The following is a 14,251-nucleotide window of genomic DNA, read 5'->3' as shown; positions in this document are numbered from 1 at the left end:
AGGCTCTCTAAGCATGTAAGTTTCATACATGTTGAATTCGAGACAAGTTAAATCTAAATAGTTCAAACCAATGCATGAATTACACAATTATATAATTGTTTCTTTTACACAATTATATAATTATTTCTCATAGCGAAGATATATTTGTTTCAAAGATATATTTAAAATATTATGTTACATTAATATATTTTATCTAATAGACAAAATTATCAGAATATTTTCACTTTAACCTCAAAACATTGTGCATTCCTCAACGCTTAATTTTTACAGAATGCTATTTTGAGATGTTAGGTTAGGTAACACGGGTTAACAGATGTAATTTTCTTCATCAAAGTTAGAAAAAACCAAATATATTTCATAATCCGAATACAAAATATAGCTAGGTGCATGGCTAGTTAAGCATAGTGGATCGCTCATCTCAAAAGTCAATTAATTCATACACAGTTTTCGCTGTTCAACTCGCGCCCGCGACTCGTCTGCCATTACACTTCTAACTACAAAGAAGGCGTTCCACTTTAAAATGACAAACTCATTCCGTGAAAATATCCTTCTTTTCTTGTCAATGATAGTTCAGAAACACTTTACAAATATAGAATAAATAAACAAAACATAAATTATTGAACTAATATTTACATTTGAGGACACTTAGAACTTGTTTTAGCCTAATTTTTTGTTCAAAATGTATTTTGAAATATCATTTTGACGAAAAATGTGTGGTTAAAGATATTAAAAAAAAAGTTTTGAATTTGCATGTAATATTATTTAATTGAAAAATATATGATGAAAAAAATAAGAGAGAGAAAAATATATTTTGAAAATAATGGAATCAAACAAGAGCTAAGGGTCCATTTTATTGTAAGAATGAAATTTGGGTAAAAGGAAAACGAATTCCAGGGGATTAAATTGTCTAAACCTTGTTTTACTGAAAATTGTCAAGTAAATGTATCTGATTGGTATAATTTTTCACCTGAAAAATATTGAAATTTTGGATCTTTTGATGTTAGTTTGGCTTTAATTTTTATGAAAATTGTCAATTAATGGGATACAATTTGTTACAGTTGTGGATAGAATTTACTTCCATTGCAAAATAATAATAATAATAATAATAATAATAATAATAATAATAATAATAAAGCTGGAAAAACCCAATTCTTATCAGAACCAAAGGAAATTTAATTCCTAAAAAACGTGGAAAATGGCATCAAGTGAAGGGTATATGAAAAACCAATTTTATGGAAATTTTTGGCTATCAAACAACATATTTGGGTGGAAAATAAAGAATTTGAAAAATGGAGGGTATCTTAGGTGTTGATGGTATGTCTTAAAATTTGATTTTCTTCTGTATTGGACAATATTATATTATATATTTGGTAAAATATTATATAGATATGGTCGGATTCTAACCACGTGTATTAATTCCTAGATACTGATCATCACATTATATTATATTATATATTTGTTAAAAGGATTATCAGTACTTTATTATTTTAATAATTGGCCTGTAATTTGATATTTTATTTAAACCATTAACGGCTTGGAACTTGTTCCCTTAATAGTCAAAGCCAGGCCGACGGACTAATTTAAAACTAATTTTCATGAAATAGACCTTTTAATTCCTAACTTTTATATTCGAATGATATATTTGAACCAGACAAAAATTTAACAATGTTAATGAAAAGAAGTGTTAAAATTTTAATTGTTGTGAATTGCATGATCATCTAGCACTACGTAATAAAAATGTAGGGTCCATTTAGCATGAGTGTTGAGAACCCCACGGATTCATATGATCAAATCAAAGACAAGAAATGAGTTTTTGAGATTCAAAAATTATTTTTGAACTTGATTAATTAGTTTTATAAAGGTATTTCCACTAATTGGAAATTTTTTCACAAAAAGATTGGAAGCCATTTTTCTAGTTTAATGAATTTTTAAAATTTCAATGTTGTCCTTACATTGGTAAATAACACAATAAAAATTAATCTCTGTCCTAAAAAATCACATCACTCTCAATTCTCGTTACTTCTTTAGAAAACTAATTCAAAAGAATAATGTCATCCGGCTCTACTAGGGTTACAACCCAAGTTTAGGTAGTGCTTAAGAATAGACTGAATGAAATGTGAAATTAAATGACTTATTTAATTTCATATATTATTTAATGTCACCATGTAAACTGAAATTATAACTTCAATAGGGCTAAGTAGTATTATTCAATTCAAAAGCTCTAACTTCTACTTTTCTTATTCTACTATTGAAAAGTAGAAAAGTAGAAAAGTAGAAGTTATTTCTAAGGAGCCCATAGTACGTGGAATTTAGTAGAACTAATTGAATAATTGAAAATCTTTCATACATGCATCTCTTGTCTAATTCCTAAGCATATCAAATGTGCTCTAGCAGTAGCATTAAAACCATACTTGTCTTAGGTTAGAAAATGAAACGTAGTAGTTTCTTTGTCTTTTTTCAGTAGTCATTGCCATCGAAAATGTTCAGAAAAAATGTTACTTAATATTTTAAGCAACGCAAAACATTCTCAGATTCGTTATGCATTTTTTATTTTTATTTATTTATTTATTTTTTGTAACATTGTCGAAAAAGTCCCTTCGAAGCTGCTTCTGTTAAATTTTAAGCACAGGCAACACATGCACTCATTTCCTAGTAACATGCTTTATAGAAAAATATTCACAAAATTGTAAGTGCATTTTTGGTTTTTAGATTAGATTTGTCAAGTTAACAAATCCAGGGTGTCGGAAGAGACAACAAAAAGAGCAGGCAATTGAACATGCATTGAACTTAGATTCTTGAATGTTACTTTTTCCATGACATCTTCCATCATTAATTTGATTAATTATATCCATAACACTGCCAAACTATTGAATAGTAGGATTAAGAAATGTGTTAAATCAAATAATCAAATTTTAGTACCAAAAAGGGTTCTAGATGTGATCCATCAAGTTAATGTATATTTCACTTTAATAATCATCTTCATTCTAGTTAAGCTAGATGTGCATTAGGGTGTCCGTAACTGTATTTATCCCTCACATGGAAGGGGACCCATTTCGAATAAAATATAATTTATCTGAATTGGATCATTTTTCATGTAAGGGGAGTAGACATCATTATGAATACCGCATTATGTACAAGTAACATGTTCATCTTCATAATTCTACCAAGTAGACTATTTAAATGCTAAATTTATTTTGCTCTCAATAATACTTTTTATCCTTATATTGTTTATACATTCGTATTCACCAAACAGGTATTTATATCCTAATTAATTGATCAACAACACCAATATAACTATCCATTCAAAACATTGCTTATGGCTTAAGGTGTATGTAAAGCATACCTGTTTGCCAATATGAGTAAATAAACATTTTAGACTATTCCTAGTTTCAACATTTTAGTCATAATCAAACAACGTAATAAGTTATAGTCACATAATGTGCTACGAATATATCAGAACACAATCACAAGACGTGATGACAATCTTTGCACGGAACGATAATTTCAAAATACATGTCTTAAGTCATAGTCACGCTCTTAAAGTCTATACGAAAACTTGAAATTATAGATTGTCATGGTCTTTTCGATCGGGAGTCCCAATCACACAAGGTATTAGGTCACTACCAAAATATTCACACAAAATAAAAATATTAAGCTCATTTCCTATAGACGGAATAGCTGTTTATAAGCAATTGTTCAATTATGTGCTTCAACAATTGATAAAAAAAAATACTGAAAATTTGGCCAATTTTGGTGGGGAAATTGTGGATAAATTATTTTGGAGAAATTACGTTTGAAATTTGTGGCCAATTTCTTCATATATTTTGGATCATCAAGCCATTGAGATTCAGGATTCTATTTTTTGTTTTGGAATTTGTAACAATATTTGGAAGAATTTCAACTAGTTGTCCTTTCTTTAGGAAGCGAAAGAGACAATAATCATCCAGAATCATTTATTAATCATCAATTCAAGTCGCATTATTCTCTTATCTAAAACTATATATTTATAATTTTAGGAAAAATAATATTGAATTATGGTTTTGACTGCTTCCAAATTTAATCTTGAGATATATATTCGATGTTTAAAAAAGATTAGCTTACCTTTTGTTAAAAGGGAATTTTTCTTTCTTTGATATCTCTAAATATTGAGTAACTATTTGAGAATATAATAAAGTAGACCAATATGTCCAACTTTTTCATACAAACTTAGCACTCGATCACTAGGTGAAGTGATTCGTCCACGTTTGCCAATATGAGGGGCTATTGTAGTTGAACTGTGACAAAGTAAGAAAATTTTGATAGTGCAAAACTTGATTATTTATGAACAATTGAGATGTTCCAAGCAATCCACTTTACATTCTATCTCTACTAATCGCATCAACACAATCATTTACAAATTCATATAATAAAATGAAACTTTTAAGCAGTGTTTTGCTATGAATATGATGGGAACATGGTTGAAGTGCTTGAGCAAGAATCAATCAAAAAAGAAATTGTATTTGAAACCAATAATCATAAGCTATATATTTGAGCATCCATGAATAAAGAATATGTAACATTAAATAATAAATTCAATTACTTGTGACATTAAATAATAAATTCAATTACTTGTAAGCATATAGAGAGATTTTCTTATATTTTTTAGACCCAAAAAAAAAAAAATTGAAAAGAATTTGACGATCTGATTCAAGAGAAAAACACACGTCCACAATATTATTATCTTAGTATATTATTTTTAAAGGCACCATTCATCGGAGATCTTATGGGTATGTTCCTATAAAATAGCTAAAAGAAAAGTTAAATAATTAGTTAAACACCGTTGATGCTAAATATTATTGCTCATAAGTAAATTATGACAGACGACACGCACATTCATCTCAATCCTAGTAAGTTGAAGAGATTTGGATGGTTACTCCGAGGTAGTCCGCCACTCTAAACAGATTTTTTTGAACACAAAATCCAAAACTAGGTACCTCAAAATAGGTCGAGTCTCCTATCGTGTGGATCAAAGTTAAACATTGCATGCTCAAACTTCATAAAAAATTTAAAGTGCTGTAGCCCACAGTCAAGACTGCCCTCATTATGCCCATACCGGCCGGCGACACTTCAAAAGGAAAAATAAAAAAAATAAAAAAAATAAATTTTTTTTAGATATTAATAGTTATTTAATTTTGAAAGTACATTACTTTTAAGAAAAGTTGAAAGTACATTTAGGGCCTATTTAATACCTCAATTTTTCATTTTTCACCCAATTTATGTTGTTTGATGACCAAAATTTTCTATGGAATTATTTTTCCACTTCTTCCTCACATGATGCCATTTTCTTTGATTTTAAGGAATTCCGATTCCTTCGGTTTTGGTGAGAATTGGATTTTCTAGGTTTTTTTTATTTGTTTTTTTGGCAATGAAAACAAATTCTATTCATAATTGGAAAAAAAATAATAATTAATTAATTAATTAATTAAAAATATCTATCGATTTAATTAACAATTTTCGTGAAAAATAAAGTCAAACAAATGTCAAAAGATCCAAAATGTCAAAAATTTTCAGGTGAAAAATTATACCAATCAAACACATTTAATTAACAATTCCAGTAAAACAAGTTTTAGGTAATTCAATTCTCTGAAATTCGTTTTATTTCCACCTAAATTCTATTGTTACAATCAAATGGACTCTCAGTTAAATTATAATCAGAATTTGGATCAAATCACACATCACAGTATACTAAAACCTCTAATTATTAAAAAAGACAAAAGTATTCTCATTATGAAATGAACACATCTAGTGTTTTTTCATAAAATCTCTAGCCAACTTTCCCGCGAAAAAAAGGACTTTCCACATATGTATCGTTTTATTTAAGTAACTTTCTTAGTGATTGACTTTTAATAAATGCAGTTGAACTGCCAAATAATAAATCCTGATGAGATTTACTATTTTTATGTGATGAAAGAGTATATGTTTGTCTCATATTTATTAACACTCAAATTATTTTTTATCCACTCATTATTTGGTATTCACAAGTATAACTTACTTATTTTATCACTAATTTTTATTTATTATGCAATTAATAAACAATATATCAAAATAATTTTAAAATTATTAATTTTAATGTATAGGATATCTTTAGTACAGTTACAAATATTAATACTTTGATAAACTAGCTGTGTATCATTTCCAGAAAAGAAAATACTGATGTCGTTGTCGTTATTGTGTAATTTAAATAGAGTAATTAAACATTTTTTTTTAAAGCAGTTTTCACACAATTTAACATACTAATAGAATACCAATTTTCCCAATGAAACTTATTAAAACTTTGGAATATAACAACTTATTTTTAGTATCAATTTAACATATATTTTTTTAAATTTTTATTACTGTAATAATAATATTTTAGAATAATAGAATTAGAACTTATAATTTCTTAAATTTTGTAATGCATGTATTTATAAAAACTTATGCATAATATCTTTTCCAAATTGTTAATCTAAATTTAAATTATTGAATTTAGTCTTTCTATATTATACCATTTCATAATATTAAAGTTAAAATGTTATTTCCCATATTCAAACTTATAACATATGAACTAAAATTAAATTATAATGTACTTCCAGCATTATTTCTCATTTGGTGACAAAGTTTTTTAATTTTTTCTTTTTTCAATAATTACTTAACAAAACTGTTATCCCATCATTCAACTCGTCTATTTCTGTTTGAAAAAATAAAGAATTTGATGATATGGCAAACAACTTGTTGACATCATAAAAACTTGAGATCAGTACAATGCCGTTAAGATGACACTTTTGTTAAGTCTACTATTAGGAAAGATTTTTGGGAAAAAAAAAAGAAAAAAAATTGAACGAAAGTGACTAATCAATGAATTTAACAGGCCTTATGTTTATTTTATTATATTTTTATATGTTAAAATTTAAATTAATGTGAAAAAATAAGTAAATGAAAAAAAAAAGAATATTTTAATTTTCACTCTCGATAATTCTCGATCAGGTGAAGGGTAAGAGCGTGGCCTGGTTGCCAACTCTAACTCTATTAAGAGTTAATTAAATGAACACTTTACCCTATATCATTATTTACTCACTAAAATAAAAGGCTTTTCATAGTCATTCATCTATTTAAATAGTTACACATTCATTTTTAGAGTGAAAGACTCTACATGACGAAATTGCCGCATATATGATGAAAATCAGACTTGACATCTTAATGATACGAAATTGTTAAATTAATTAAATGAATGCACATTAAACTTATTTTTAAGTTATTAATTGCTCTCTGAATAAAATTTAATAATTTATATATTGCTCACTCATCTATACAAACTATTACTAATGTTGAATTATAAATTAGCTTTCTATTGTTTGGGTTGCAAAATGACACATTCTCAAAGATTCCAAGAGACCAACTGAAAAATGATCAAAAACAATTTATGCTTTGCTTAGCATTATGTGACCTCAGCAATTATGGTATGAGTATCTATACCCACTATGTTAGATGTGAATACCTATAATTTAGTATGTGTATATCCTAATATCCATACAAGATTGTATGATCACTTATACTCTAACACAGGGGCGGATCCACCATACGTCCAGTGCAGGCAGATGTCCGCACTGGATTTTTGGGCAAAAAAAAAAAAAAAATTTTTTTTTTTTTTTNNNNTGGATCGAGAATTGAGTTACTTGGTTAAACAAACAAAGAAACCTTAAAAAAAAAAAATTTTTTTTTTTTTTTATTAAGGTTTCTTTGTTTGTTTAACCAAATAACTCAATTCTCGATCTAGCATAGAGAGAGAAGCCCAATTGTGCAAGGTCATGACCCATTTTAGACTCATTCATATCAAAATTCAATTGAATCAATTATTGACCCAAACCCATTCATTCATTTCAAAATTTCTACCCTTCATGACTTTGTCTGTGACGATTTCACACTTCGCCACCCACTTCCCTCTCCACTGGTGACAAAGCCCGCCGTTCCCTTCCCTCTCCGTCAACTGTCGTCTTTGACAGTCGTCACAGTACAACCGTCGTTCCCTTTCCCTCTCCGACAATTCATTATTGTATATCTCCTACTCTAGGCTCTCATCTTGACATCTCACATCTCTGACTCCGACGTTACATCCTCAGCTCCGCCAAGGCACCAAGTGCCAACGCCAACCAGTCGAGCCGACAAAAGAAGAAGCCAGATTCCAGAAAGCAAAAGGCAAATCCCCAAATTTTTTTTCCCTTATTTTTTTTTTTGGTTATTTCAATTTGTGTAAATTGTAATAAATTTTTTTGTTTTTTTGTTTTTAACATATTAAATTAGCACTTTGTTCTTTAATTGCTCGAAGCGGCACAAACTTCCAGTGGACCACCAGTTCATTGTCGCCTCTGGGCTCTGGCTCTCTGGGAATCTGTGATTGCAAGTTCAAGTTGCCAAGTATTTGGAAATAGTATATATTGCATTGTGAGATTGTGAATTGATTTTGTGAAATTGTGAATTGCACTAGTTTTTTGAGTTGCTTCCAGTATTTGTGATTCATTTGACATCTCGAATTACACCCACTCCTAGTAGTAATTGGGTGATCAGTGAATGAATGATAGCACAATTGTTTATGTGGAGAAAGATATATTTTTCAGGTTCAATAATGAAGTTATTATACAATGATATCAAAGTATGAAAACTCGCAAAAAACAAGTGTAATATATAAATTATGTCGTTTTTAGTATTGATGTACTATTGTTTTATTTTTTTATCATCATTAAATCCCCGACCAAAACCTCGACATTCGTCGTCAAAAAAATTTTGCCCGCACTGAACTAAAATCCTGGCTCCGCCCCTGCTCTAACATATGTATCCATAGTTTAAGGTATTTATTCCAGGTTTACAAAAATTTCGCTATTTATGGGGTGCCACAAGATTTCACTCAAGTATATATAACAATTTGGCTAGATGAGTGAACAATGAGTACTAATTTTTATATTCAATGATCAATTAGTAATTTAATGATAAGTTTAATAAGCTTGACAATTCAACGTCGTCAATGATATACGTCTGATTTTCATCGGACATGTGATAATTTTCGTAATTGAAATTAATGGATTTCACTCCAATTATAAATTTAACTATTTAAATAGAGGAATAAGTAATAGATAAACCAATATTATTATTATTATTATTATTATTATTATTATTATTATTATTATTATTATTATTATTATTTATTTTTTTATTTTATTTTTGGTTTTGTGAGCAAGTAATAATTAAAAGTAAATTTAAATAACTCGTATATTTAGTCCCGTTTGGTTCTGATTTTTCAAGCTATGATCGTTACTTGACAGAGTCAGTCGTCATTTTTTATCTTTTCACTTATAGATGGATCCATTTTTGTCAAAAAATTGATTCTCATAATTTATACCAAACACACTCTTACTCGTGGGTTTAACCTACTAGGACAATGATGCAAAGAAATATGCACAAGTGCCTATTTATCATGAGCTATGCTACAATGACAAAAGGAGTTTACAAAGTTAAGTTACAAAATCAAATTTACATTAATCATTTCAAAAATAGATTTTTAAATCATTTGAAATCAAGGGTTCAGTTTTGCCAACACTCCATTTTTGTACACCAACTTTGTAGGAGTAGAATTATTAGTTTATCATTGCCAATAAAGAATCGGCGAAGATGATAAAGGACACCTGTTAGAACCACATGAGGAGTCTAAAGAGATTTTGCACCAGCTGCACTATAACTGGTTTTTAGAGATGGGGATGGCGTGGGTAGGACTGGGTACGGTAAATAAAGAAGATAGAAGAGAATCTGACACACACGTTGTCAGGGACCAAAATACTGTGCGGTGGACCTTCATTTTCACTTTAATCTACCCCCCACAAACCAAAAGTGTTCTCTTTCTCAATATTAATTGCAATCGAGTTACTGCTTAAGAACCCTGATCAGTTGTTTCATAGCCTTTCTGATTACTTTTAACTAGAGTTTAATTGTAATCGTATGTTGGATTCTTTAAAGCAAACAACAGGTTTAAGATCATTTGCAGGAAGATTCCAGATTTACGTCCCATCACCCTCTCTCTCAGTTTTTAGGGTTTTGGTGTATTGTAGATGGAGAAATCACAATAATAAAAGACCAGACAGTATTGCAGGCTGTGGAAAAGAACCAACATGGCCCTGTCGGTTGTTTTCCAGATTAATTCACTCTGTGTGCCAAACGCATTTGCATCCCTTTTCTTGGATGACTGAAATTTGCTTGCTATGGTTACGAGAATCTTGTATGGCTGTTCGGACATGGGAGACACACAAACTTCTCCTTTCTCGGATTAATGTTTTTTAAATTAAAACCCCATTATCCATGAATCAGTGCTAAAAGCAGCTGCATTTTCTATGACTTCACATCGTTTCCTGCAAAATCACCCGACTCTGCTACTGTCGCAGTTTACTGTAATTAGGTAAATTTTTACTATTTCTGCTGCTTAAGGGGGTCCCCCATTCCTTCAGTCAAGTCGTTTGTCCAGTAGTATCTTACTTCTTAAAATTGAAGAATTTGTACTCTCTCTCTCTTGCGAGTAAGTTATTATGATTTTTTTTTTCCCACCTAAAATTGATAAAAATAAGAATTACTCGGGCACTGGAAGTCCCAATTAAGTAGTCACGTCCTTAACGTCTATTCGTTTCGACATTTTATTGATTTAACATATTAGGAATAAGGTTAAGAATTAGCGAAATGGGGGTAGTGGGGTTAGCACCCAAAAGTACTAGTCAAAAGAAAATAAAGCTCAATTCAAGATTACTTTGTTGATTAATTATCAAGAATTGTTCTGAGATTAGGGTAGATATTTTGCGAGAAGGGGGTGGAGAGAGAGAGAGAGGGAGTTTACAACAGAGAAATTACGATCATAGATTTTGATGAAGATGGTTTAGGAAGAAGGATTAAGAGGAGGATTATCTTGTTTGATTAAAGTGAGTTTAGTAAGTAGATTTTAATTATGGAAAAAAGGGGTCAAGAAAGGGATATGGGGATTCCAAATTTTATGGGTTATAATCCTTCACAACTCAATCAAGAATCACCAGTCAAACTGCCGCTTGCTCCTATAGTTTCTACTCCACCAGATAGAAGAGGAAATGCAACTGTTTCGACGCGCCGTGGAAGTGCTATTTTCAGCCCTATACAAACCCTAGATCACCATCGTCCTCTTCCTCCACCACCACTACTACCACCACGTGCACAGAAAGACTCAAATCCAGCTCCAGATCCAGATCTAGATCCAGTCACTTCTCCTTCTGGGGTAACTGGTGGCGCATCAAATTCAAAGTCATCGCCTCCGCCGCCGCTGCAACAAGGCCAAGAATCAGGAGCTTCCACTGTAATTAGATATAGAGAATGCCTGAAAAATCATGCAGCAAAGATGGGAGGTCATGTCGTGGATGGTTGTGGAGAATTCATGCCAAGTGGTCAGGAGGGCACCCCAGAATTCTTGAGGTGCGCTGCTTGTGATTGCCACCGGAGTTTCCACCGGAAAGAAGTCCAAGGCCGTACGAATAACCACCGGATTCCAGTTCTACAAAGCCAATCTCCTCCCACCATGCCGCCGCAGCACAAATACTCCCATACGCCGCCAGTGATGGTGGCGTTTGGTAGAAACAGCGGTGGAGCTGCAGCTGACTCATCTAGTGAAGATCTAAACATAAATGATTCCAGCGCCGGCGGACATGCAATGGTCCAACCATCATTTTCCGGGTCCAAAAAGCGGTTTCGAACAAAATTCAGCCAAGAGCAGAAGGATAAAATGCATGAATTGGCTGCGAAACTCGGGTGGAGGATTCAGAAACAAGATGAACAAGAAGTGCTGAAGTTCTGCAACGAAGTGGGTGTAAAGAGAGAGGTGTTCAAGGTTTGGTTACATAACAACAAACAGGCCATGAAGAAGAGACAAATCTAAGGTAAAATTAATGCGAACATCATTTGACATTTTCAGTTTTTAAGGATTAGATTATCAAAACTTTTAGATTGTAAAAACCATCAGCAGGTAGGAAATGATGAACTAATCACCAATGATCACTTCCAGTTTTCACTTTTTCTTGAGTTTAGAGGACTGAATCAAAGGTCCCAATTTTCTCTGGTAAGTAATATTCAACTAATATTTGATCATTTGGGGTTAAATGATATTCAACTTAATATTAGTTCAACAAAATTCATCACTAATTTGTATATAGTTTTGATCGTTTGGGATTGAATCTTTTCCTCTTTCTTGCTAAGTAACATGGTTTTTTAGATATTAGATACTTAATCAATAACGAAAATGAAAACACAATCTACACTTAAAGAAGCTACACACCATTGCTCTAAGTAACATAGTTAAATATTTGGGTTGCAAGCATTTGAGTGAAAATTACTCGACAAATTTCTAACAAAGTCTGAGATTTTGCTACTGACATTAAGTTTTCGGTAAAATGTATATGGTCTCCCTAATTCTAGTGATATTACACTTACCACTTATAGCTCAGCTTGGCAAGGATGATTTATACCCAACTTTTTCCTACTAGTTAAACAAGTTACAGATAGTAATCCTACTTAAACCCTCGAGCCTTGGCCTTTTGAAACCCCTAGTAAATTGCTGTTTCTGGGGCTCAGATACGTATGAAGTTGTCAGTGAGACATTCCGTACATGAGGCATTGTAAATTTGTGATAAGACACTGCAATGAGTATAACACCTTTGTGACATTTTTACATGAATGCGCTTTTAGTTTCTCCTTTTTCTTCATATTGAGAATAATTTAAAGGCCAACAACCATATCTTTCTTTCTTAAAAGGATATGCAGCTCAGAAATGTCAGCAATGAATACAATCCATGACTCTCTATGTTTGCTCAAATTTTGTCACAAATATTAACGGTCTAGACTAAAAAATGTAGTAGCCGACTCATGAGACTTGGTGGAACCAGGGCCGGTCCTGGGCTGAGGCATTTGAGGCCTCAGCCTCAGGCCCAAAACCTTTAGGGGGCCCAATTTTGCTTCAAATTTTTTTTTTTTTTTTTTTTTTGGGAATAGTTTTGGATTTTGGATGTTATTTTAATTTTGTATTGTTTTCGTAAACTTGTAATGCTCAAATTTTTGTGTACATAATTGAAAATGTTATTAGATTTTTACGTAAATTTTTACGTTGATTTCGTCCGAGGGCCCAATTTACGGACCTCGCCTCGGGCCTCCATTATCACAGGACCGGCCCTGGGTGGAACCTCTTATTGAGGAATTAGCTTGGGCGGTATGGCATATACGATAATACAGATGATCACAGGGCGACTGCTCCTTTCTCGCTTAGCTATGAAGATTCAACCGATTTCCGAAATTGAGGTCCCACTTTGATTCGACAGTTTTCTAGAAATGACTAATGATTCATTCCTTAATGGTACATCGTTCCATCTACGCTTATGTGGCACCTCGGTCCTCCATCCCTTCTAGCTACCGCTCTGGGTCAAGAAGTTAAGCCACCGCGTTCATCTCATTTTGGGCCCTCTCAAATATGAGGTTAGCTGGTAAAGCAAGATGGACAACAACATTTATAAATTGTCATTGCAGTGTACTCTTTGTACGCTTCTGTGGAGCACCGTAGACAGATTGATGGTCCCCGTATTTTCGAATGTTTGCAATTCGTTCTCCGCACTTTTTGGACTCTGCAATTTGGGCATCTGTGATTCTGAGTTCTGCAAACTCGTCCTTGAATTATTCTGATTTTGCAAATCAGTCCATGATATTCTGTCACAGGATCATGTCTAGAATTTCATAAAGTGTCAAACTGTTCCCCATATTTTTCGAAATTTGCAGTTTGCTTCTAGACGTTCCATACTTGTAAATTCAGCTTCTAATTTATCCTTGGAGTTCAAATGAGAGGAGTCCACTACATACGCATCCACCCCGAAAGAAGGGTTTTGATCAACCTATTGGGAATTTACTTATCATATAAAGTGGAAAATAAAATAAATTTCAATTCCCACCAAGGATCTGGTTTGTGTTTAGATAAAAATTGTGATCGAAGTTATTTCTTTTTCTAAATCTGCAAACTCCTTTGCTTTTATTTTATTTCGACAACCTTGATTTGCCATCTACAGCTGTCTAATTGTACATTCTCCAATGGAATTTCACATAGAGAATAAGATTTTAGAAACCAGGGTTTTCTCAATTAATTAATTGAAATATCAAAATCTTCTGGCTCTCCTTTTATGTGCGACCCATCAGGTTCCAATCA

The 14,251-nt window shown here is 31.8% G+C and overlaps 1 protein-coding gene across 2 annotated transcripts; it reads left to right on the top strand.

Annotated features, from left to right (window-relative positions):
- The first annotated feature begins 10,024 nt into the window (after positions 1 to 10,024).
- On the top strand, positions 10,025 to 13,942 carry LOC111401402 (zinc-finger homeodomain protein 6-like). 2 transcript variants are annotated; one of them, XM_023029123.1, is made up of 2 exons: positions 10,025 to 11,948; positions 12,035 to 12,813. In XM_023029123.1, the coding sequence occupies exon 1, from the start codon at positions 10,994 to 10,996 to the stop codon at positions 11,945 to 11,947; it is 954 nt and encodes a 317-aa protein (XP_022884891.1). In that variant the 5' UTR covers positions 10,025 to 10,993; the 3' UTR covers position 11,948; positions 12,035 to 12,813. The 2 variants fall into 2 exon arrangements, with proteins under 2 accessions (XP_022884891.1, XP_022884890.1); XM_023029122.1 differs by lacking the exon at positions 12,035 to 12,813 and adding an exon at positions 12,820 to 13,942 and having other exon boundaries at positions 10,026 to 11,948.
- Positions 13,943 to 14,251: the final 309 nt, after the last annotated feature.

This window comes from Olea europaea, chromosome 10 (genome assembly GCF_002742605.1).
Source record: "Olea europaea var. sylvestris chromosome 10, O_europaea_v1, whole genome shotgun sequence".
NCBI classification, from domain to species: domain Eukaryota; kingdom Viridiplantae; phylum Streptophyta; class Magnoliopsida; order Lamiales; family Oleaceae; genus Olea; species Olea europaea.
This window is presented reverse-complemented; position numbering and strand designations above follow the sequence as displayed.